At 42.6% G+C, this 23,386-nt stretch overlaps 4 protein-coding genes across 6 annotated transcripts; 1 reads left to right on the top strand and 3 right to left on the bottom strand.

Annotated features, from left to right (window-relative positions):
• The first annotated feature begins 586 nt into the window (after nt 1–586).
• On the top strand, nt 587–4,403 carry LOC129817540 (glycoprotein integral membrane protein 1-like). The gene is made up of 8 exons (XM_055872915.1): nt 587–744; nt 1,256–1,327; nt 1,424–1,523; nt 1,615–1,769; nt 1,915–2,074; nt 2,208–2,428; nt 2,630–2,793; nt 2,967–4,403. Exons 1-8 carry the CDS (start codon nt 655–657, stop codon nt 3,103–3,105), a joined length of 1,101 nt encoding a protein of 366 aa, XP_055728890.1. The 5' UTR covers nt 587–654; the 3' UTR covers nt 3,106–4,403.
• Nucleotides 4,372–11,851, bottom strand: LOC129817539 (katanin p60 ATPase-containing subunit A1-like). The gene is made up of 11 exons (XM_055872914.1): nt 11,580–11,851; nt 11,071–11,233; nt 10,815–10,960; nt 9,370–9,559; nt 8,917–9,038; nt 8,690–8,795; nt 8,423–8,581; nt 8,152–8,278; nt 7,842–7,976; nt 5,638–5,764; nt 4,372–5,395 (listed from the first exon to the last, which is right to left on the bottom strand). The coding sequence occupies exons 2-11, from the start codon at nt 11,230–11,232 to the stop codon at nt 5,197–5,199; spliced, it is 1,473 nt and encodes a 490-aa protein (XP_055728889.1). The 5' UTR covers nt 11,233; nt 11,580–11,851; the 3' UTR covers nt 4,372–5,196.
• A 216-nt stretch (nt 11,852–12,067) lies between these two features.
• Nucleotides 12,068–20,527, bottom strand: LOC129817538 (serine/threonine-protein kinase LATS1-like). 3 transcript variants are annotated; one of them, XM_055872912.1, is made up of 8 exons: nt 20,348–20,527; nt 19,242–19,668; nt 17,738–17,888; nt 16,001–17,436; nt 14,610–15,192; nt 14,287–14,472; nt 14,016–14,122; nt 12,068–13,909 (listed from the first exon to the last, which is right to left on the bottom strand). In XM_055872912.1, the coding sequence occupies exons 2-8, from the start codon at nt 19,593–19,595 to the stop codon at nt 13,376–13,378; spliced, it is 3,351 nt and encodes a 1,116-aa protein (XP_055728887.1). In that variant the 5' UTR covers nt 19,596–19,668; nt 20,348–20,527; the 3' UTR covers nt 12,068–13,375. The 3 variants fall into 3 exon arrangements, 2 of the variants coding, with proteins under 2 accessions (XP_055728887.1, XP_055728888.1); XM_055872913.1 differs by lacking the exon at nt 20,348–20,527 and having other exon boundaries at nt 19,242–20,341; XR_008753712.1 differs by lacking the exons at nt 12,068–13,909; nt 14,016–14,122; nt 14,287–14,472 and adding an exon at nt 15,579–15,648 and having other exon boundaries at nt 15,174–15,192.
• A 215-nt stretch (nt 20,528–20,742) lies between these two features.
• Nucleotides 20,743–23,381, bottom strand: LOC129817536 (nucleoporin Nup43-like). Its single transcript, XM_055872909.1, has 8 exons — nt 23,104–23,381; nt 22,705–22,827; nt 22,523–22,600; nt 22,229–22,391; nt 21,889–22,024; nt 21,637–21,788; nt 21,435–21,551; nt 20,743–21,275 (listed from the first exon to the last, which is right to left on the bottom strand). Exons 1-8 carry the CDS (start codon nt 23,224–23,226, stop codon nt 21,046–21,048), a joined length of 1,122 nt encoding a protein of 373 aa, XP_055728884.1. The 5' UTR covers nt 23,227–23,381; the 3' UTR covers nt 20,743–21,045.
• Nucleotides 23,382–23,386: the final 5 nt, after the last annotated feature.

The following is a 23,386-nucleotide window of genomic DNA, read 5'->3' as shown; positions in this document are numbered from 1 at the left end:
AGTATGGACCACTGTCTGTCACCTCAAATATTTCTCTCGACTACGTTGTGAACTTCTAGAACCGTACCGCAATTGAGAATTGATTCACGTTTAGATTGAGAATTTGGCTGTTTTGGCTTCCAAACCAATTCGCCTTTTAAACAGAAAATGTACGGTCCTTGGACTTTAAGGATTAACGTGAGACTCCTTTAGACCATTAATATTGGGCTAGGAATTCTCTCCCGGCCTTAGTTTCAGTGATCCACCACATCAACACAGAGTAACCTGTCATATTAAGCGTATCCATGGCAATCCTATGTTTCTGAAATGTTAGCGAGTTATCTGAAATATTATACTACCAAGTTAGCTAACATTTAGCTTTACTAGCTAGCTAGCAATATGCTATAGATTGTCAATGATTAGCAATCTTGCTAGCAGTAGAATAAAAGTTTAATTTGAGCAAATGCCATTATCAAATGAAGGCTGTGTGTAACCAGACATTAACGTTGGTGCATGTTTTCTTACTTTTAGGCCGTTCTGTAAATAAATAAATGACTATATCACCAAATGTTGTTTCAAGAAGAACCGCCATGCTTGCGCACGCGCTCATGATTGATTTCGGTGTCACTTGGGCCGGGGGTGTTGTTTCCTCCACGATCATACGACAGCTAGAAGATGGCGATGAAACGAACATTAATTTATACTCTATGTGTACTGTTTATGTCATTCATTTTCGCTGAGTCTTCACCTCGACAATTGAACACGGTAGGAGACGACTCTACCACTAGATAGCTACATGAATTTGGGGGGCAGGTTGCCTGGTGATTAGAGCGTTGTGCCAGTAAGTTAACCAAAAGGTTGCTAGATCGAATCCCGGAGCTGACAATGTAAAATTATGCCGTTCTGCCCCTGAACAAGGCAGTTAACCCAATGTTCCCCGGTAGGCCGTCATTGTAAATAATAATTTGTTCTTAACTGACTTGTCTAGTTAAATAAAGGTAAAAAAAATAAAAGTAACGTTCATCTTGGTAGCTAGCTAACGTTATTTGGCTAATGGATGCTAACGTTACCTTTTGTTGCTATCTGACTCATTGCAGCTAGCTAATGTTTATGTTGTTAGCCAGGTTGCATAAGCGTAATACTAGCAAGCTAGGATGCCCTCAAGTATGTCACTCTCGAATGTTTTGGTGAATACCTTGCTGCCTACCACATTAGCTAACTTATATCATGATCATAATAATTAATGGCCGCTTTCCTATTCTTGATTCTCACACAGGAAAGTATTCGGATCAATGTGACAGCAGGGACATTGAATGATACAAAGGTGCAGGAGTCCAACAACTTGCAGGTAAGCTATACTATGATGTAGTGGTCCATGATTAAGCCTGTCAGAATGGTATTTAATAACAACATAATGTATAGCTCAACACATGTTCATTTTCAGATCAACCTGAATATTTCAGTGGATGAAGAGCAGGTGCTCATCAATGACATCCCTGTGGAGTTGTCAGGGGTGACCAGGTTGAATTGCCAAGCCTTGCTGTGTGAGTAGTGAAAATTTTTCTGGTGCTTATAACTTAGCTACAGCACAGCATTCTGCACCTGATTTAAAACAGCCTTTCACTTTGTTTACAGTGGATACCACCAATGGCACAAGTGAATTTGAATCTGGTGACTATGTCTCCACTGTCACCCGGGTGATGGTGAGCCAGAATCGCTTGTGGAGTGATTCAGAAGAGGTGGTGGCTCTCCAAGTGTTCAGCGAGGTCATTGAGATGGAGGGGAAAAAGGTAAAGTTAGTTTATTGAGAAAAGGACAATAGAATAATGGTGTTAGGATATTTATGTAACAGCTAAATGAGCATATTTGCACCATGGTGGTACAATGATGGAAAATCTGTGCTCTTATGGCTTTGTATCCTTTTCTATCATTTAGGTCCAGCAGCCAGAAATGTGTGAAGTGAAGATACTGATGAGCCCCAATTTCCAGACGCTTGCTCAGTATACCAACACCTATCCCATTGGACACAGCGAGATTTTCAGGATCCCAAGGGAAAATGATGTGGTCATCACAGATCCAACAAATCCCAAAAAATGTATGCAAGAACAGCCATTTTCGTTCACTTTTCATACTCTCACATGAAAAGAACAAGATAACTGAATTCCATTGCTAAAGCAATGTTCCTAAATCAATTTGTGAATGATAATGATCCACTTCCTTCTGCTCAGCTGAATACCAAGTGATGTCCCAGACCACCAGTCATTACCCTCTGAAGCATGCGGACACCACCCAGGAGGAGACTGCTGCCCCAGGCAAGCTCCCGGAGACTCCCCTCCGCATGGAACCAGACCTACTGTATGATAACAATGATGAGCGTGATGACTTAGGAGGGCTGTTGGATCAGATGCAGACAGAGGCACCACTCAAAGAATCTATCTCTTCTTACAGTGTAAGTAAATTGGACATTGGATCCAAATCCGTGCTTCTACACCTGCATTGCTTGCTGTTTGGGGTTTTAGGCTGGGTTTCTGTACAGCACTTTGAGATATCAGCTGATGTACGAAAGGCTATATAAATACATTTGATTTGAAATCGAATATTGCAAAATTCCTTTACTAGAATGTGCTCTGGACTTAAAATCTGTTTCCAGGCCATGTGTCGATGGGTGGAAGAGGTGAGGGACCGCCTGCGACGCTTCTGGTCTGAGTCCTTGCCCCTGTTCTTCTTGGTCATGTGGGTGGTAGTGATTGGTGTGGTTGGGTCAGCGGTCATTGTCAAGATCCTGGACATGTTCTTCCCAACATGCGAACACAAGTACGTTTTCACAGGTCCTGTTGAACCTGCTTACATGATTGTTGTAGAATTAAATTAAACATTGTCAGGTCAGTGTGCAGGATTTTACCTTAGTGCCAAGACCAGTTAATTGGGCACATCTGTTCTCATCTTTTCTTAACTGTGATGCTCATGATAATGTACTTTTCCTCTAGGGGAATTTTCCATTTAAATCCTGTGACTCTGATGCCGGAAGATGAGAAACACACCCTGCTGGAGAACATTGAAATAGAGGTAGAGGAGGTGAAAAGGCCTTCAATGAAAACTGAAGAGGAGTCTGATTGCATCTGTTGAAAACACAATGCATTATGTGGTTAGAGAAACCATAATCTCTTTGTAGCACTTATTACACATGCATTGCAAACATAACATGTTTAACTTTATTTCTCAAACAACATTATACCCTCCTTTCAAAGAAGGAATCTGAAATGTTACTAATGGAAGCAGGTTTGCATACTGCATTACTTTTCATATTATGATTGTGTTACCTCACAGTGCCTCTGTAACCATTCTACTTTGCATTATGAAATACTGACTTCCTATTGGTTTATTTTTGATTGCTCATTTCATAATATTTTATCATTCTGACTGGAGGATGTAACTGAGGATTTGGTGTTTGTTTGCATGCAACTTTAAATCATAAGACAGCTTTTATTTACAGTATTTGAACCAGTGTATAATATTGTCAGTCTCACCAATGCAACAAAACATTTTTACGTTGGTATTACATTTTGACTGAACTTGACTGGCCTTCGCTTAGGTTCATTAAAGGACAGGTGGTCCTAGTCTTGCACCCATCATTATGAGTACAGTGTCGAACAGAGAATGAGTTAATATGAGATCTCATTACAACCATTTCAATTGATAGACGGCAGTTAGTTCTTATAGCAGAATGATCTCTGTCACAGAACATTGCAGATAGACCTGGAAAGTATAGAACAGACATTAACTGCTTTAGAGAGTCATGTCCTGTCTATACAGTCAATTTCTGTTCACTCTGAATATACTCCTGCTTTATGCCTTGAAATGTATGAATATGGTTACTGGATGTTCTTTGCAATTTCATATGTGAAATTGTGAATGACAATGGATGTTCTCTGCAATGTGAATTACTCGCAATGGCTGTGCACAGTCAACAGACATCTGAAGCTACACTGATAGGACCTTATACACTTTAGTCTCAGAATATAGTTAAATAGTCAAACCTACTCCTCTCCCAATAGCTTATTGGCTGGTTTGCCTCAAAGCAGGCTAGGCATGACCAAAATAGAATTGTATCAATGTGATTCTCAAGATTAGGCTCCTGGTTGACATATGGGGCCCTGGCACATTGACTTAGCCATAGTATGGAATGCAGTTGGCTGTCAATGAAACAACTTCATAATAGGAAACTGCATGCTGATTTGAACTTGAGTGGGTGAATTAGAACTTAGAAGCAAAAGGTAAAATAACTATGGTGCCTGAATTCAATTTCAATCTTGTGTTTTACTAAACGCATGGGAGCATGGCATGTGTGCATCATGTATTTTCATTCAAATCAAACTACATTGAATTCCCAAATCCTGCTCAATAAAAATGTTTATGTAAATGTTCTTGTGACATTCACTCAGTCTACACAAAGCACATGGAAGCCTTGTCAATGCAAGTCATATTTTACTTTAAACTTTAACAAAATTGTTAGTGTTTATGATTGTATAAACATTCAAATTTGAACCAGGTAGTCCCCTAAATACACATTAAGAAAATACAATCAAGTGCATAAAATAAACGGTTTCAGGTAGTGTAACTTTGATTAACAGATATCCCAAAAGCCCATCACCAGATAAAACCCAAAGACACTGGATACTTTGGTAGCAAAAGGTGTTCAAGGCAAATAGTAAGGATTATAGGATTAGCTCTGTGGACCCATAATAAAAACCTATTGAACACAAATCTGTGAATGTTTTCTACCAATTTTGTTATGCCCATGAGACTGACTAATTGTATATTGTAAACCATGTAGTTTGGGTCATGGATGCTGATTGGCTGAAACAGCATTTCAATTGGCTCTGTCAATTGGCTGATTGGCTGAAACAGCATTGTATATCAGACTACACCACTGGTATGACATAAATCTAAATGTTTACCATTCTATTTATGTTGATAACCTGTTTATAATCAATACAAGGTACCTATGGGTGTGGTATATGGACTGTATCCAGGAGGACATTTTCCAAGAGAAGCAGTTTGTTACCCTACTTTAAGGCATGTCGCATCACCTAGCCTAAAATATAAATCATTTACAAAGAGGAAGACATGAGTTAAAGTATTGTTCCCAGAACATATACTGAGCCTCCCACTAATTCCTCTGCAGATTTGAGGTGCTGCAGGCTTCCTGATTAACTTTCAGCAGGAGCCAAACTCTTCAATCCACTTCTCATACTTCTCCAGGTCGGAAGCTGATACAGACTTAGACACTTTCTTCAGAGAAGACTCAAAGTCCTCCATGGTGGTGGGCATGTGCATCTCGTCTCGGGAGATGTTACGGATCTCCTCTGGCGTCAGCCCCTCGATCCTTCGCCGCATGGCCATCAGAGAGGCGTCCCTACAGACGTCATGGAGAGAGGGTTCACTCAAGGCAATGTAACACAAATAACATTACTTTCCACAATTAGGTTAAGAGTGGTTCTTTATTTCCTTATTTGAGAGGCATCTCGTTTTCAAATCAGTGATAGTCTTCGCTGAGGTATTGGAACTAGCATACTTGACCAATCTAGTGTTTATTTGTGACTGGTTCTATTTGTTAAAGAAAAAACGAACCTAAACCTGAAAAGGTAAAGGCCTTACCTGCACACGTTGGTGATGTCTGCTCCTGAGTAGCCCTCCATCTGCTCTGCTATCTTGGCCATGTCCACATCATTGGCCAGCTCCAGCTCCTTTAGGTTTATCTTCAGCAGCTCCACTCTGCCCTTGGCTGCAGAGAAAACAAGCAAACATCACGTACGCCATTGTGAATGAATATATTCAGTGCATTCGGAAAGTATTCAGACCCTTTTCCCACATTTTGTTACGTTACAGCCTTATTCTAAAATGGATTAAATAAAAAAAAATCCTCATCAATGTAAAACAATACCCTATAATGAAAAAGTGAAAAACAGGTTTAGAAATGTTTACAAATTTATAGAACAAATGTACTTATTTACATAAGTTTTCAGACTCGAAATTGAGCTCAGGTGCATCCTGTTTCCATTGTTCATCCTTTACTCAGTACTTTGTTGAAGCACCTTTGGCAGTGATTACAGCCTCGCGTCTTCTTGGGTATGACGCTACAAGCTTGGCACACCTGTATTTGGGGAGTTTCTCCCATTCTTCTCTGCAGATCCTCTCAAGCTCTGTCAGGTTGGATGGGGAGCGTCGCTGCACAGCTATTTTCAGGTCTCTCCGGAGATGTTTGAGCGGGTCCAAGTCCGGGTTCTGGCTGGGCCCCAAGGACATTCAGCGACTTGTCCCGAAGCCACTCCTACGTTGTCTTGGCTGTGTGCTTACGGTTGTTGTCTTGTTGGAAGGTGAACCTTCACCCCAGTCTGAGGTCTTGAGCATGTTTTCATCAAGGATCACTTTGTACTTTGCTTCGATCCTGACTAGTCTCCCAGTCCCTGCTGCTGAAAAACATCCCCACAGCATGATGCTGCCACCATCATCCTTCACCATATGGATGGTGCCAGGCTTCCTCCCGATGTGACGCTTGTCATTCAGGCCAAGAGTTCAATATTGGTTTCATCAGACCAGAGAATCTTGTTTCTCATAGTCTGAGTCTTTTAGGTGCCTTTTGGCAAATTCCAAGCGGGCTGTCATGTGCATTTTACTCAGCAGTGGCTTCCGTCTGGCGACTCTACCATAAAGGCCTGATTGGTGGAGTGCTGCAGACATGGTTGTCCTTCTGAAAGGTTCTCCCATCTCCACAGAGGAACTCTGGAGCTCTGTCAGAGTGACCATTGGGTTTTTGGCAACCTCCCTGACCAAGGCCCTTCTCCCCCGATTGCTTAGTTTGGCCGGGCAGCCAGCTCTAGGAAGAGTCTTGATGGTTCCAAACTTCTTCCATTTAAGAATGATGGAGGCAACTGTGTTCTTTTAGGACCTTCAATGCAAAAAAATTTGGTACTCTTCCCCAGATCTGTGCCTCGAAACACTCCTGTCTCGGCGCTCTACGGACAATTTGTTGGCTCTGCCATGCACTGTCAACTGTGGGACCTTATATAGACAGGTGTGTGCATTTCCAAATCATGTCCAATCAGTAAAATGTACCACAGGTGGACTCAAATCAAGTTGTAGAAACATCTCAAGGATGATCTATGGAAACAAGATGCACCTGAGCTCAATTTCGAGTCTCATAGCAAAGGGTCCGAATACTTATGTAAATAAAGTATATATATATATACTTTATATATATATATATATATATATATAAAGTATATATATATATACTTTATATATATATATATATATATATATATATATATATATATATATATATTTTATATATATATATATATTTTTAAATGTGCAAAAAATTCTAAAACATGTTTTCTCTTTGTTATTTTGGGGTATTGTGTGTAGATTGCTGAGTTTTTAATTTTATACAATCAATTTTAGAATAAGGCTGTAATGTAACAAAATGTGGATAAAGTCAAGGGGCCTGAAAACTTCCCGAAAGCACTGTGTGTGTGTATATGTATATACTTTTAGATTTTAGATGTTTAACTGTATGTTTCAGGAAAGCAGTGTCAAGTGTAAAGTCCAGACTCTGACACGTGATAGCTATGTCACAATGGGACACCGGACTATGTGGCTCTGAGACAACCATCCAAAGGGGAACGCACAGCCCGAACGTGCACCGCCCCACGATTCCCAACCAATGTGGTTTCGGTAAGCGTCCTCTATTCATTTGAATGTGTTGACAGTTGGATAAATTGCTTGAGAATTCAAAAAGTATGAAAGCCTACATGTTTTGGACTACGATAGACGATTTACAGTGAGTAGTGTTTGTGGACCTGAAGGCAGAGGGATGTAGATTCTTTTCTCCAGACGTCGCCTCAGAGCCTCATCGATGTCCCAGGGGAAGTTAGTGGCTGCCAGCACCATCACCATCTTAGAGGGATCCTCATTCTCTGATGCTCCTCCCACACCTAAACAACAGCATAATATCCTAGGAACAATAGCATCAAAAGCTATAGCAAAATTCGATCCCTGCTATGTATTTAGGGTACAATAATTTATTGGGCAAGAAACATTTTTATAGACATAAATTGTGCATGTAATTAATTTGGCCTTCTATAAGCAGAGTAGCTGCTGTTTGTGTACCATCCATCTGGACCAGCAGCTCTGCCTTCACCCGTCGGCTAGCCTCATGTTCCTCTGACGTTCCTCTGCGGCTGCACATGGAGTCAACCTCATCGATGAATATGGTGGTGGGAGCACAGAACCGGGCCTGTCCAGAGGAGAAAAGAAACACTGACTAGAGCCACAACACCTCAAAAACACCACCCTTTCACATCATGTAATATGATACCACCAGTTTATCTTCTAGGAAAAAAATATTCCGCCTGGGCAGAGAAGCTGACGAGGATCTTACCATTTCAAATAGAAGGCGGACCAGTTTTTCAGACTCCCCTCTGTACTTGGAAGTGAGAGTAGAAGATGAAACATTGAAGAATGTGGTTCTGCACTCTGTCGCAACAGCTTTGGCCAGAAGAGTCTTTCCTGTGCCTGGAGGACCCACCATCAGCACACCCTAGGAAAATATTACACATGGATACACTACATATTAGCAAAGCTTCGTATCAACTCTTCCAATCAAAATAACGTATTAATCAAGTGGGCCTTGGGCTTCCATGTATACCTTCCATGGTCTTCGTATGCCTTTGAAAAACTCTGGCATCCACATGGGTAGCACAACAGCTTCTTTTAAAAGCTTTTTTGCTTCTTCCAAATCTGCAATATCATCCCTACAGGCATTAAACAAACAAGTATTTCCTGTTAGACAATCCTTACAAAGAGAAACATTTTGTATGTTTTTAGAATGATCCTGTTCAGGACAGTTAATAAATCATAGCCAGTCACACACACCATTTAACATTGGGGTTCTGTGATATGATGTCTCTCTCCAGGGCCTCAATAAGGTCTTTGTCATATCCTTGCCCATCAAACTTCTTCACATCTTTCTCTTTCTCGGAAACTTCCAATTTGTTCTGCAAAACAAACATACAGGATTATTTGTCAGCCTTGAGGGGGCTCAATGCAGCCGCGTGGCAGAGGTTTTTTCTAAACCAGGAACCTGGTGATGATTTTAGGTAACAAGTAGAGTGAAGAATTTTTGGTCTACAGTCCAAATAGTTTAAGTTAAGATAGGGTAATGCCAACAAAGCATTTTCCCTGTGCATGTTCCTGGGACAGTAATACAATAAAAATATATATATTTTAAATTGTAAACCTAAGAAAATCTAGGAGGATTAAATCTGTATTATGTGAAAGGAGGGTGTAACAAAGGTGGTTCTTGATCCTTGATGGTACTTTGTTCACCTTGTCATCTTTTGGTGTGGCTAGGGCCTCTTTCTTTTCCTTGCCCTTCAAAGGTTTGGCTCTGTCACCATTGGGCCCGCGTGGTGACTGGCGATGCGGAGCCCGCACACCAGCCACATACAGGCGGTTGTTGTGAGGTTTGCTCTCTTTGTAGGGAACCGGGGGCCCCCTAACCGGAAGAGGAGAGGATCTTTGGGGAAAGAAGGGAATACTACATTGATCAGCCTAAGCAAATCAAATAACATTTTATTGGTTACGTAGATATACAATACATGACCAAAAGTATATGGACACCTGCTCGTCGAACATCTCATTTCAGAATCATTAGCATTAATATGGAGTTGGTCTCCCCTTTGCTGCTATAACCTCTACTTTTCTGGGAAGGCTTTCCACTAGATGTTAGAACATTGCTGCAGGGACTTGGTTCCATTCAGCCACAAGAGCATTAGTGAGATCGGGCACTGATGTTGGGCGATTGGTCCTGGCTCGCAGTCGGCGTTCCAATTCATCCCAAATGTGTCTGTTTCTCTGTTTTTCATGGTTCGGGCTAGGCCCCTCAGTTCCAGTGAATGGAAGTCTTAACACTACAGCATACAATGACATTCTAGACAATTCTGTCCTCTGAATTGTGTGACAACAGTTTGGGGAAGGCCTTTTCCTGTTTCAGCATGATAATCCCCCTATGCACAAAGAGAGGACCATACAGAATTGGATTGCTGAGATCGGTGTGGAAAACTTGACTGGCCTGAACAGAGCCCTGACCTCAACCCCATCGGACACCTTTGGGATGAATTGGAACGCCGACTGCGAGCCAGGCCTAATCGCCCAACATCAATGCCCGACCTCACTAATACTCTTGTAGCAATGTTCCAACATCGGGTGGAAAGCCTTCCCAGAAGAGTGGAGGCTGTTTTTGCAGCAAAGGGGGGGACCAAATCCATATTAATGCCCATGATTTTGGAATGAGATGTTCGACAAGCAGGTGTCCACATACATCATGTACATACCTTTGATCATGTAGTGTATAGAAAAGGTGTGCACAGCAGTTGTTATATAGGATGAGCCTCGACTAGAATCCAGTATATACATACGAAGTGGGTAAAACAGTATGTAAACAATATTGAAGTGACCAGTGTTCAATGACTATGTACATAGGGCAGTAGTCTCTATTGTGCAGATTTAAGTACCGGGTGGCACTCCAAATAATACATTCATGTTCAGCTATTTTGTAGGCCAAAACTAAAAGGTAACATTTAGCGCGGCAAGAAAGAGAGAAGGCTACTTACTATCAGGTACTCTGAGCAATAATCCCACTCATTAATTATTTTATTCAGACAAACAGCTTACTAACCAAACCAGATACGAATGTAAAGACCTGAAAACAACTTAAATATATTTTCCCAGTAAAGTGCAATATCCACTTATGAAAAGAGTCCATACAGTACCTGCATTCTACTTGTACAGGCCATATGTCACGAATAATATCTTCATTACTTGGTGGTTTAGATGGGGTGGTCTCCAGTTTAAAATTTTCTAGAGTTGTCATTATTTCTTCAACCTGTTTGTTTTCTTCCTTTATCTCTTGCCATACCTGTAAGAGATGTCAAGAGCAAGGGTCGAAGTGACATTTGCAGACATTGTCTGACCAAAACTCGGTTTAAATTAAACTTAGTTTTGAAAGTGAAACGTCTTATATTTTACCTTTTGCCATCTTTGTTGGAAGCTACTATCCCGTAATGTAAAAAGGTGTTTCTTAATTTGTTCAAGTACTCCTTGATAGCAAACAATAGCAGAACTGTAGTTCCCAAGTAAGGCGTACTCTCGAGCAAGTTTCACGTTTTCACTGATCTCATGCAGACTCATTCTAGGGGATGAAGAACATTAGTTGTTAGTACAGTTCTCTCCAGAAGGGATGACAACAGAATCTCTGTAAAACAAAACATCAACGGACATAAGGATGTGCCAGCTCTATCTGAATGTTAGCTTACTTAACATAACTTGGCTAGCTGGCTAACTAACTCAGCTAGCCAACACGTTTCAGATGAACAAGCAAACAGCACCGCGATTTAGAAAAACAATACCAGTAATACAACTGGCAAAAGTATTTGTCACAACGTTACTGGCACATAAAAATATAACTTCAAACTAGCTCCCAAACTTCTTTAGCATGCTAGTTAGCTCTAGTGCTAACGTTAACTAGCTAGACCCACCTGTTGCATTGTTGATGGGAAAGAAAAATACGACATAAAAAGTGTAGAACCGCACCCACGGACTGAAACACAAATTGATCCCCAAGGGTTTGAAAATGGCTAAACACAAATTGATTCCCAAGGGTTTGAAAATGGCTAAAATATATAGAATACTGGTAGCTATATAAATATGGTTTATTTTCGTCTGACAAGAGAGCTACAACAACCACACCAAAGCCGCCTCTGTTTGAAGCTGTCAAAGCGTCATTTCCTGAACTCAGAACAATAGCGGCAGCAGTACCACTACTGTTGTCACTCTTTCATGTACCAAAAGTGTTAATAATATGGCTGTAAATTGTATTTCATGGGCTTTGACCCTCTTCACCAGACTCCACATTTGGGTGAAGATACTGGCATTGTTGATTTGTATAGCTAGTAGAGCCAGCCTTGAATATTGGTTAGTTCCAGGGGTGTCAGGTGTGAAAGGGACAATAAAATGGAATTCGTGGAAGTGCTTTACATTGTTTATTAATCACTCCCGTTCCCTGCACCCAACCTCCCCAAAATACATTTACACAATAATCGAATTATGTAATCAAAACCAGTGCAGCAATGTCAGTGCTCCTATTCCATAATTACATTCATAGCTATCCAAAACACATAAAAGGCTAAATGATGGGATGGAGTGGAGACCCATCCATCCACCATGAGCTACTAAAGAGTGCCCGTTCATAATCCAGTTTCCCATTACAACAGTGTCAGTCCTTCTATAACAGGTCAGCCGTGTCAGTGAGCTCATACACAGCGTAGCCTAGTGCTTTGGTTGAGAGACTGAATGAAAGAAGTGATGAAAGCAGATGAAGTGGAAGTGAATGAAAGAGAATAACATTTACTGTACATAGCATAACAGAGCCTGTCGGCCCCAACTGTTTTTGTTGTTGTTGTATTATTACAATAGGTACCTTTCAGATTTTCCTTGGTGCTGAAAGGCCACATTAAACAAAATAAACACTGTGGAATGACCGTTACCAAAAATTACTGAGGAAAGAGATTTGAGGGGAATAATGAAGAGGGCCTGCCCTAATGAATATCAACTAACCAACAGAATAGAGAAAATATTTACAACAATTTATAAATACATTTGATGTATAAATTCAAAAAATACACACAATCCTAGTTCAATCAACTCAGGCTAGTCTAGTTTGAAATGGTAGTCCCATATACAGTATTTGGTGAAAGAGCAGAAGATCAAAGGCACAGGAATGAATAATTCAAGAGTTACTTATCCCTGCAAATCCTACCAGTTATATCACTAATACAGTATATTCCCATTGCAAGACCTTAAAATATAAATTAGGAACATATCCAATAAAAACATGTTCCAACAAAAAAAATCTCATACTTATATCATCTAGCATCACCAGTTTATAATATCTTGAATAAATTAAGGCTTAAAACAGGGTTTGTAATTCTTCGAAGAACCCAGATATTTTCTTTCAATTAATTTAAGTCTGTTCAGAGTCAACACATATGAACCTTACCATATACAACCCCATGAATACACTTGTAGTATGAAAAGACTAAACCCTCCTCTTGTAGACTGTAGTGTAGAGGGACTATACTGTAGTGTAGTTAAATGTACCGTGTATCTGCTTTAATGGTACAATTATATCTGTTCCTAATTGTTCTGCCCCACAGAATATGCCACTGAATACACACACACACATCCTGACCCGCTCTCTGACAAACCAGAAACCTGTTTCCCAGACCTATTATGTGCAAACAGTCCAGCAGAACAAACATGTTCTTAAACGATACTACACATAGACCAAATCACGGCCCTGTGCAATGCTGCTCTCTTCCTGGTCTCCCTCCTCCTGTGTCAGGGCCTCAGAGTCTGCCTCGTCCCCATCAAAACCCTCCTCATACTCTATGCCAATGGGCTTGGGACAGCTGTAGGGGTGTCCGTTGTCATCGAAGAAGCGTCGGAAAGTGAACTCGTAGAAGGCATGCTCGGGGTGCTTGCCGTTCCTGAACCACCCATTGAGGGTGTCGTTGTGGTTGCCCTCACCTTCGTTGTTGCTGCTCCACAGCTTGTCTGGATCCACCGGGTCAAAGTTGGAGGTGTCTGTGCAGTGAGCGATGGTGGGGATGTAGGGGGCCGGCTGCATTTGTCGCAGGTCGTTGGAGAAGTCGATGGTCTTGAAGAAGGGCTGCACCTTGATCTCGTCGGCACCGTTCTTGCCGAGGCGGTCCTCGGGGCCACGGCATAGTTTAATGATAAGGTCTGATGCCTCTGGGCTCAGCTTTGCTTGAGGGGGGATGTGCAGGGTGGTCTGCCAGTTTATCACCTGGGTAGAATAACAAACCAGAGCTTTAAACATAGAGCGGAGGACAACAGCACTTAACAAACCAGGCCAACATGAGATATGCTCAGTTTTTAACTGGTTGATTTACCTTGAGCTGGGTTTCCAGGGGTGTAGTTGCTAAGAAAGGAGGTTGCCCAACCACCATTTCATACAGAATGACACCAACACTCCACCAATCACACAGTTGGGTGTATCCTTGAACAGTGAGGTAACACAGTCACATGTTAGACACAATAACATGATACACAAGAGACAAATAATAACCTTTCAAAATTCCACTCCTGCACTGGTCATTCAAACATCACCAATAATATTTTCAACTTCAGAGCGGATTCAAATTTTCCCTTTCACAGGCTTACCCGTCCTTAGCAGCACCTCTGGAGCGATGTAGTTGGGTGTCCCCACCAGGGAGTGAGCCAGGCAGCGTTGGTGTTGCCTCGCCTTCCTCCTCTCCAGGGGCTTGAGCCGGTCTGCACAGCGACAGTTAGATGGGTCCTGCTCCCATTCCTTACTGAAGTCCATGCTGTCCTGCCGAACATGGTCTCCTGCAGAGAGACACGACACAAAGATTTGCCTGGCTTTACTGACAATGAAAAGGGGGAGAACAGTGTTACCCTAAAGACCAAAATATCCTCTTGGAAGGAAGCCGCAACAAGCGTCATAAAACATGGATCATACTAACCACTCTGGTAGTACTTCGAGTCATGTGTCCAGCGGAAGCCGGTGCAGAGACCAAAGTCAGTGAGCTTGATATGTCCGTCCCGGTCTATAAGGATGTTGTCTGGCTTGATGTCGCGGTGGATGAAGCCCATCCTGTGCACGCTCTCCACGGCGCAGGTGAGCTCAGCGATGTAGAACTGAGCCAACTCCTCTTTGAAGAGGCCCAGGCGGATCAGCAGACTCATCATGTCTCCCCCAGGAATGTAGTCCATCACAAAGTACAGGTTGTCCTTGTCCTGGAAGGAGTAATAGAGCCGCACCACCCACTCATTATCAGCCTCAGCCAGGATGTCTCTCTCTGCTTTGACGTGGGCCACCTGGTTCCTGAGGAGAACGTCCTTCTTGCGCAGCGTCTTCATGGCGTACAGGGCTCCAGTGTCCTCCTTCCGGGCTAGACACACCTCTCCAAAGGCGCCGATGCCCAGGGTCTTGATCCTCTTAAACATGGACTTGTCCATCTTGGCCCGCTTCAGTCGGATGTAGTTGGACTCTTTCTGAGACAGCATCATGCGCATCTGCTCCTGGGCATCCCCTGACAACTTGACCTAAATTGCAAAATATGACAATTTACATTCAGGCCCGTAAGTGAACCACAGAACATGAATTAGACACAAAATAAGACAACCACAGATGTATTAGCAAAGCAATGGATTTAACCTGGCAGAATGCTGGCCCAGGTCAAGGAACACAAAATAGTAAGCATTAAAACACATTAGAAAGGTAAGAGATAAAAAACAACCAAAGAGATACAGCAGACGTTCTCAATAAGGCTGGTTGTCTTGGCAAGCATAATTTAAGCTGGACAGAGCACTAAACATGGAAAGTGGATGGGAAGGCATGCATCTCCCTAAGGAGTTGGTGTGATGCGGTCAGTCAGCAGAGGGCTTCATGCTGTTCAATTAAAGTGGCCCATCTTTCAACAGCTGCTTACTTGGTCATTGATCTGTGTGGACTATTCAGGTCACAGCACTGATAGGAGATACCTTTACCTTCTACATCAGCTGTTAGTGACAGCAGGGAGAGAAAAGGAGAGAAAGAGAGACAGCTAAGCAGAAGGGAAGAATATAACATTCAAAAGAATGAAAATATAAAACGGGAAATAAATAGTAAAGAGTCAGGAAGATTGAAAGCCAGGACTGCATGACAACATATTTGAAGAGGGTGCCAGAGTCTTAAGGTTGACTGTCATTGGACATGCCAAATCCATTACAGTGAAAATGTAGGCCTTTCAGCTAATAAATAAATACCCTGTATCCCTCCGAATTGAATAGACCAAATGTATTTAGATTATACCATTGTTTAGACCAAATTTAACTCACAGGGACATTATAAGCAGTGACTGTGTACTCTCACCCTCTGCATCTCACTCTCCAGCTGTTTCTTCCTATGGATCCTCATCTGGTGGTTCTTCAGGATGTTCTCAACGTGCTGCTCCATGAAGAACTTGAAGGCCTGGGGAGAGTAGAGAGGCACTCTGGGGTCTCCTCGCCGTTCCTCGTCTTTCTTGTTCCGGCGCACAGGCACTGGAGATGTGGTGATCTGTTTATTCTCCTTCTCTGTTCCCACAGCAGCAAAGTCTGGGCATTCTGGCCTGTCACTAGCGGTGCTGCTACAATCCTCCTCCTCTCCAGCCTCCTCTCTCCCAGAACTGGGCTTGGGCCCTGGGTCATAGGCAGGGCAGAGTGCAACAGGCTGCTGGAGGAGGTGTTTGGGGTATGGGGGTGGAGGACCCTGGTAACTGGGCACCTCTGCTACTGGCATGGGTACCTGGGGCATGGGTGCTGGTGGTAGCGGCTCCTGGTAGGTAGTGGGAGGTGCAGGGGGCTGGTGCATCCAGGGAGGGTGTGCGGGGGCCACGGCAGTGTGTAGCTCAGGCTTCTGAACGCGCATGCTCTTCACAGGCTGCAGGATGGGGGCCTGGGTGATGGCTGTCACTGTGGTGGCAGAGGGCTGGGAGCTGGCCGGGTGGCCCTGCCTGTTGCTCATCTGGTGGTTGTTGAAGGAGCTGGATCGGACAGGGATGCTGTGCTGCTGCCATGAGGGGGACACGTCCTGGTTACTACTACCTGGGGAGGACTGAGGATGGCCAGGGGGGGCTTGGGACCAGGACTGAGGCACGCCCATGTTGTACAAGTGGGGGAGGTTACCACCGTTGATGTAGGATGGGGAGGAGGCAGGACCTCCAGCCTGCATCTGTTGAGCGGTTGGGCTTTGTCTGTTGCTCTGATTCACTGGGTAAGGGGGAGGGGGTTGTCTGCTGCCACCACTCTGGTGTCCCATGTAGTCTGGCTGAGGGGAGCCGTTCTGAGACCAGCTGGAGGGGAAGCTGAACTTGTTACCCCCAGAGCTCTGCATGATGATGGGCTGACGGCCCATGGGCACTGGGCTGATGCCCCTCTGGTTCTGGGGGGCTGAGTAGCCTTCAGGCCAGGCCCCTTGGGGAACAGGAGAGATGCGGGGCACGAGGTAATCCATGTTGCCAGAGAAGCGCTTAGTGGAGAGGTTACTGTCCCAGGAAGGTGGGGGCGGGGTTGCACCTCTGTTTGGGGGAGGGGTGACACTGCGCACCTGAGGGGGTAGGGGAGGGTTGACCCGTTGGTTGTTGCCAGGGTGACCCTGTGGGAAAGCTGGGGGTGGGCCTCGTCCTGCCAGGTCACCCTGGGGTCCAGGGCTGTCTGAATGGTAAATCATCCCCTCCACCATCATGGGGCCATGTCTCTGAACCAGAGACTCCTTGGAACCCTTCCAGCTCTGCCTCCTCAGCACAGGCTGCTGAATGTGAGATGAACCTGCAATGATGGGAAGAAAAACTACAGTTCATGGCAGCATATAAAAATGAATAATTATGTTTGCGATAGACATTACTGAAATATGAAAGAAAGCAAACCAGTGCCTTGTACAACATTCTCATTTGAAACACACTCCCTTCCCCCAAACCAGAGTTGTTCAACAGAATCTTGTTCCCTCATTGACAATATCTCCAGAGATAAATAGTATAGCCAAGTCCTAGATCCTGGAACAATGGTAGCCAGGTTTCCGTGAACAACCCTGGGTAAAGGAGTGGTTTGGTCCCAGAGGACAGACACCTACCGGGGGCTTTCATGCCTGCATTGACGGGGCGGGCGGCGGCAGCCACCATCTGCTCCCTCACAGGATCCTGGTAGCTCATCTTACTAATGTACTCTATGGCTGCCTCCACACTGCGACTGTTGGTTTGCTTCAGAGCACGGATCACCATTTCCTGCACACAATACATTTACTAGCCATTAATACCTGAAATAAAAAGGTTTCTCAAGGCGCTATTAAACAAACATATCAAGTTTACAGGAACTACTTACCCACAACTCTCAAATACAATGGAATATATATATATATATATATATATATATATATATATATATATATATTTTTTTAAGAACCAGACATATCCTTAGCTTTTTGACATACTTGGTTTCATTGATCTCTGCCTCAGGGCTGAATATGAAATGTATTTGTCACATGCGCCGAATACAACAGGTACAGTGAACCGTACAGTGAATGTCTTACTTACAACAATGCTTTAAGAAAAATAAAAAAACATGTTAAGTAAAAAATAGAAGAAAAAAAGATATAATAATTAAACAGCAGCAGTAAAACAACAAATGAGGCTATATACAGGGGGTACTGGTACAGAGTCAATGTGCGGGGGCACTGGTTAGTCGAGGTAATATGTACATGTAGGTAGAGTTAAAGTGACTTAAGGTCACAGACAATCATGACACCCTGAGCATGCAGCTAAAGCTGGTCATTCCACATTGCATAGCTTTCATATTTCACATCAGTCTCCTGTCATCCACCAACAAAGGGAAAACATTCTGCAATAACTCATTTTGTGCAATAGCTTGAATAATTCAGAGTTGTTCATGGTATAAAGTGTTTCCTTTAAGATGTTTTTTTCTGGCGGTGGCAAAGTTAGCATAGTGTGTGTGGGGGGGTTGTGGTAATGGACAATGGCATGAACCCCTGGCAAATATTTTTGAGTTCCTCCTCTTGCTCGCAGAGACAAAATGTTGCTGTTTTAAATCTAATTTCATGAAATTCTACATATTTTGCCATGGCTTATGCTGTGTTCTTATGCTATCTGAGTGACTCAAACATAAAATCAAAGGGGGCCCCATGCCAAGACATTTTTGGAATTTTACATTCTCCCTGACTGTCTAGTTTTTATTTTGGTGAATGTTAGTTCTCAAAGGTTATCTTAATTTTTTTATATATACATATATCTCCATTATCTTTTCTGCATACTTTATATCTAGTTTTAGCCTTTAAGTTTACACTGAAAGCGTTGCACCATCCGAATAAAACATATTTAAAAAATATTCTAAAATATAATAATTTGTTAGAATGGTGGCGACGATTTGAACGAATATAGGGGAAACACTGGTATAATTCAGATTACTCGACAACTGTCAGTATGAATGTTGCTTGACTGATTTTAAACATCTGATTTATTTGAGTTATAGTCATAAAAATGAAAATAACTTAATTTACTACATAGTACTAATGTGCTGCCTAGCTGAAGTACTGTTTCCACTTTTACATTCTTTCTCCTTACCTCCTCAAAACCAGCAGACAGCAGCTCCAGCAGCATCTGTTTGTTAACCTCTGCAGTCCTTCCAGAAGAGCTGGGCTCATTGGCAAAAGGCATCAGGGACTTGCGAATCTCCTGCAATGCCTTGTGGTATGGGTTTTTGGGGTTGCTGCAGCGCCCTTGCTGCCTGGGATCTTCAGGCATCACCTTTCCAGCGCCCCCCATGTCCACCTTAGGGAGGTCAGAAGGCCGGGAAAGGTTACGGAGACTCTCCCGAATTTCCTGCAGCATCTGGTGGCTGTTGCCACTGTAGTTGCTGGCGGGGAAAGTCTTGGGTCGCATCTGTCGATATCCTTCGGGTTTCTCCCCTCTCTTCATGTAAGAACATGTAGGTTGGCAGCCAAAGGAGAGAACAGGATAGAAGCACACAGCAGTGTCACTGCGAGGTTATCTGTGGCAAAGAGATGGTTCAAGACGAATTACTTTACATCTGCATCCTGCTGAGTACCTGGGGATGACAAAACATAAACATGGTGCAGCTAGCTAATAGTAATGAATGCAACCTCTCAGCAGATACTGAAGCAGTGAAATGACCCTACAGATTTAGTCAATTAATATATTCAGACAATTCATTATGGAAGATAAGTGTAATAGTTTACTTTTGTAGCTTTAAGTTACAACCGTATTAATGGAACTAACGTTTACTTGCAAACGTGACCATGAAAACGAATGGTGTTGGTGGCTAACTTAGCTAGCTTACAATAGTTAACTAACGTTAGCAACCAAAGATGGTTAAACCTGTATCTATAAACGTTACTGACTGTAGAATGTTATGTAAGTAGATTCGTTTTCCAACCAGCTAATTTACAAAGCAAAAACTTATCGAAGAATACAATTCAATGTTTTATCTAGTTAACGCTAAAAAGTAACTAGCACCTGACTCAATTTCAGTTAAATAGCTAGCTAGCCAGCCAACCAGCCAGCTAACGTTAGCTAAACCAGACAGCAAAGCCCGACCACAGATATAACAAGGCCCGGCTACTGCGGGTTGTCTTCGCCGTCGGCGTCGCAAAACAACCACTAGCCATCCAAGTTAGCTATAACTAGCAGGTTGTTGTCAATGAATTTACCGGCAGCAGTGTTATTCTCCTAATCAGATCTCCAGATTTCAAATCAACTAGAAAGTGCGATCAACTATGAGTACATTACTGATTTAGACGTTTGAAAGTAATTTAAAGTAACTTTAATGCTACTCCGTGTTAGTCCCAACTGTGGCTTGAATATTCCTGTGATGTCTGACAGAGACAAGTTTCCCGGATGTGCTGGCTCACTGCCTTGTTTTCCCCCCCATCATTCCTTGTGATAGCGCCCCCCCCCCCTCCAAGTACTGTACAACATAAACAAAATGGATTCTATAAATAATCTCTAATAAGACTTAAAATGTGGTCCATATAATGGTTCTTTGTCATACTGTATATCTTGTCTGTTATGAAAAGTGACACATAATTGGATAAGTGAGAACACATTTTTATGCAGACATTTTATTTCAAAACACCGGAGTTAAATGACATGAACACAACCAATATGACTTACCCACAAATCAAGCACAATTTCCTGTACAAGAGTAATATTTCAGTGGTAATAAAAGACCTCTGTATGCTTACAATTTCTTCAACCTCCTTCAGGACTATCTAAAACAATTTCACCCGATTGAGGTTATCTAATCCTCAGAAGCGAGACCTTTTACTGAAAACAGATTTTAACAAACAGTTAAAGGTAAATAAAGTCCAGCCAGCATGTCTATTAATGTTAATAGCAAAACAGCTTTCTAAATTGGGACCCGTCTGTTAACATAAATAGCCTCTCCGTCCGTTCCACACACCAAGCATTGTCCCAGCACATCCAGACTGTTCACAGACAGGGTCTGACTGGGCAGCATGTGAGTTGTCTCAAGGCGTCCCTTACTTGAGTCTCCAGTGAGCCAGGAACTGATGAGGGACTGGTTCCCACCTGCTGGGGCTATTGCGCTGCGCGAAACTATGCTTGTGTTCCGTCCACCTGGTGAACAGAAAAAGTACAATTTGGATTATAAATGATTGGTGTTACAGTAATGTTATCCTGCCAAATAAACAGGTTGATATATCAAATACTTCCATTTGGCAATAAACACAACCATCCTGCTCTGTGAGCCTTTAAAAAATCTTTCTGATGACTTGCCTTGTAAGAAGGATGGTGTGTCTGAATTTGAGGAAGTCTCCCAATGCAACAGTGATCCATCCTCTGAGCATGAGAACAGGTGGTCTGGGTTTGATGGATGAAAATGGACCTCCCACACTGTGAGCACAAAAAAACTGTTAACCTGTGAACCAAAGATAGATTTGCTGTTTTTGTAAATAAATCACTTCCATAAATATCTTACTTTCAGCAGAGTGTGCTTCCATAAGTGAAAAGGGCATGTTGCCTTGTCTCACATCCCAGATACAGAGCATGCCATCCTGCCCCCCTGTGGCCACAATGTGTTGTTGGTTGGGGTGCCTGTCCACACAATGCAGTGGGACTCTGTCCCCAGTTCTTGCAGGCAAAACAAAATACATTAAGGACATTACACAACAAACTTGTAGGACCAGAAAAACAGATTAACATTAGCTCTTCAAATATTTAAACAGCTTACAGTGAAAGAATCTGCGATGGTTCATTGCCCTGCTGCCGGAAGTCCCATATTTTGAGCTGGCCAATTGAATTGACAGTAAGGATCTCAGTAGTCCTTAGGAAAGTCACATCATGGATTGTGCTACTATCAGCATTTTCTGACAATTAAGAAAAAATAGTATGTCAGTATTATCTTGGCTAAATGGTGGGATTTTATTTGAAGTTCCAGATGACTTTTGGAAATTAGCATGTAGGCCATTGCAAGTTCAAAATGCAACCTTGATGAAAACAATGTCCACTGCCCGGGGAGAATACAATTATCTATGAGGTATTGTTACTAAAGTATTGTTTCATTCTCAGACCTATGGTGCGCAGCACTCCTTCCTGGTCCGCTCTGAAGAGGATGATCCTTCCATCTTCCCCGACCGTGACAATCTCAGGGCTGTTACACACAATTCCAGTACATGGAGCGTTGTCGCAGGGATAATGATGTGCTCTTTCCCACAATTGAGAAACAGACAATGTCTGGTGAGAAGAGAATACAGGTGCTATTGAACACAAGGTCCTCCACAAGCTACCTTGACATTTGTTATTGTGTATCCATGATTGTTGGTGTATCTTCATTATGATGATGTCTTGTGAAATAACATCCATACCTGGCTGTTGTGGTGATGCCGAAAGATGATCACTGCTCCAGTCGATGATGCTGTTACTATTCTGTCTTGATCCAGAAACTAAAAGTGTAAGATTGACATTCAATTATGGCATTATATTTTGAAAAGAAGGACCAAGTACAACAATGTCAGTCTAATATCCTAGACCTAGTTGATAAACTTACTTGAAGGTCCAGAACATCCCCATTATGTTTGTGTTCACACACTAATTGGGGGTCTCCCTCAAATTCATCGTCCAAACCGGAGATCCCATTCTCTCCGATGGACCAAATGGAAATTTTGTTGTCCTTAAAAAGAGATGTATGCAATCAGACAAAAATACATGTTCAACAGCTGATTGATGATAGCTAAGTATACTAGTTAGCTAGTAGCTAACGTTAGCTATGCATAAATTGCCCTAACGTTAGTGGCAGCACACTGGTCTTCTGTAATGTAGGTAAGTAAAGTGACATGCTTGTTATTATTGACAGAGAATAATAAAGCAAACTAACGTTATGTGTTGACAGTACCGACAGTAGCTAGTTAACATTAAAGTTAGCGGTTTTTCTAGCTAGCAAACCCACCTCGTTATCCCAAGACCCAGTAGCAAAGATGTCTGGTTGCTGTAAAGACGAAGATGAGACCGGTCTCCATCTCGTTTTACTTATTTTCTGTGACACGTACTTTGCATTGATACCCTCCATCATAATAATCTTAAACGTAGCTACTTGTACTTCTGTTTAATTCGTTTATTAAAACAAGTCCCCTTAACATGAATTTTCCTGAATCCCGCCAGGTCTCATATGGTGGCCCATTAGGACAAACTCAACTAAATTAAACGTTTTACGCCTTGTAAACACGTCACCA

This window comes from Salvelinus fontinalis, chromosome 20, assembly GCF_029448725.1.
Source record: "Salvelinus fontinalis isolate EN_2023a chromosome 20, ASM2944872v1, whole genome shotgun sequence".
NCBI classification, from domain to species: Eukaryota; Metazoa; Chordata; class Actinopteri; order Salmoniformes; family Salmonidae; genus Salvelinus; species Salvelinus fontinalis.
This window is presented reverse-complemented; position numbering and strand designations above follow the sequence as displayed.

Excerpts from the sequence above, each read along its gene's own strand:
- LOC129817536 (XM_055872909.1), bottom strand. The coding sequence starts at position 23,226 with ATGATGGAGGGTATCAATGCAAAGTACGTGTCACAGAAAATAAGTAAA. Across the intron at positions 22,828-23,103 it reads CTGGGTCTTGGGATAACGAG|GACAACAAAATTTCCATTTG; the intron begins GTGGGTTTGCTA and ends TCTCTTTTTAAG. Across the intron at positions 21,276-21,434 it reads CACACCATCCTTCTTACAAG|GTGGACGGAACACAAGCATA; the intron begins GCAAGTCATCAG and ends TCTGTTCACCAG.
- LOC129817539 (XM_055872914.1), bottom strand. The coding sequence starts at position 11,232 with ATGAGTCTGCATGAGATCAGTGAAAACGTGAAACTTGCTCGAGAGTAC. Across the intron at positions 10,961-11,070 it reads TCCAACAAAGATGGCAAAAG|GTATGGCAAGAGATAAAGGA; the intron begins GTAAAATATAAG and ends CATCTCTTACAG. Across the intron at positions 8,582-8,689 it reads GCATACGAAGACCATGGAAG|GGTGTGCTGATGGTGGGTCC; the intron begins GTATACATGGAA and ends ATATTTTCCTAG.
- LOC129817538 (XM_055872912.1), bottom strand. The coding sequence starts at position 19,595 with ATGAAGAGAGGGGAGAAACCCGAAGGATATCGACAGATGCGACCCAAG. Across the intron at positions 15,193-16,000 it reads TGGAGAGTGAGATGCAGAGG|GTCAAGTTGTCAGGGGATGC; the intron begins GTGAGAGTACAC and ends TTTGCAATTTAG. Across the intron at positions 13,910-14,015 it reads CCCTGGAAACCCAGCTCAAG|GTGATAAACTGGCAGACCAC; the intron begins GTAAATCAACCA and ends TATTCTACCCAG.
- LOC129817540 (XM_055872915.1), top strand. The coding sequence starts at position 655 with ATGGCGATGAAACGAACATTAATTTATACTCTATGTGTACTGTTTATG. Across the intron at positions 745-1,255 it reads CACCTCGACAATTGAACACG|GAAAGTATTCGGATCAATGT; the intron begins GTAGGAGACGAC and ends ATTCTCACACAG. Across the intron at positions 1,770-1,914 it reads TTGAGATGGAGGGGAAAAAG|GTCCAGCAGCCAGAAATGTG; the intron begins GTAAAGTTAGTT and ends TCTATCATTTAG.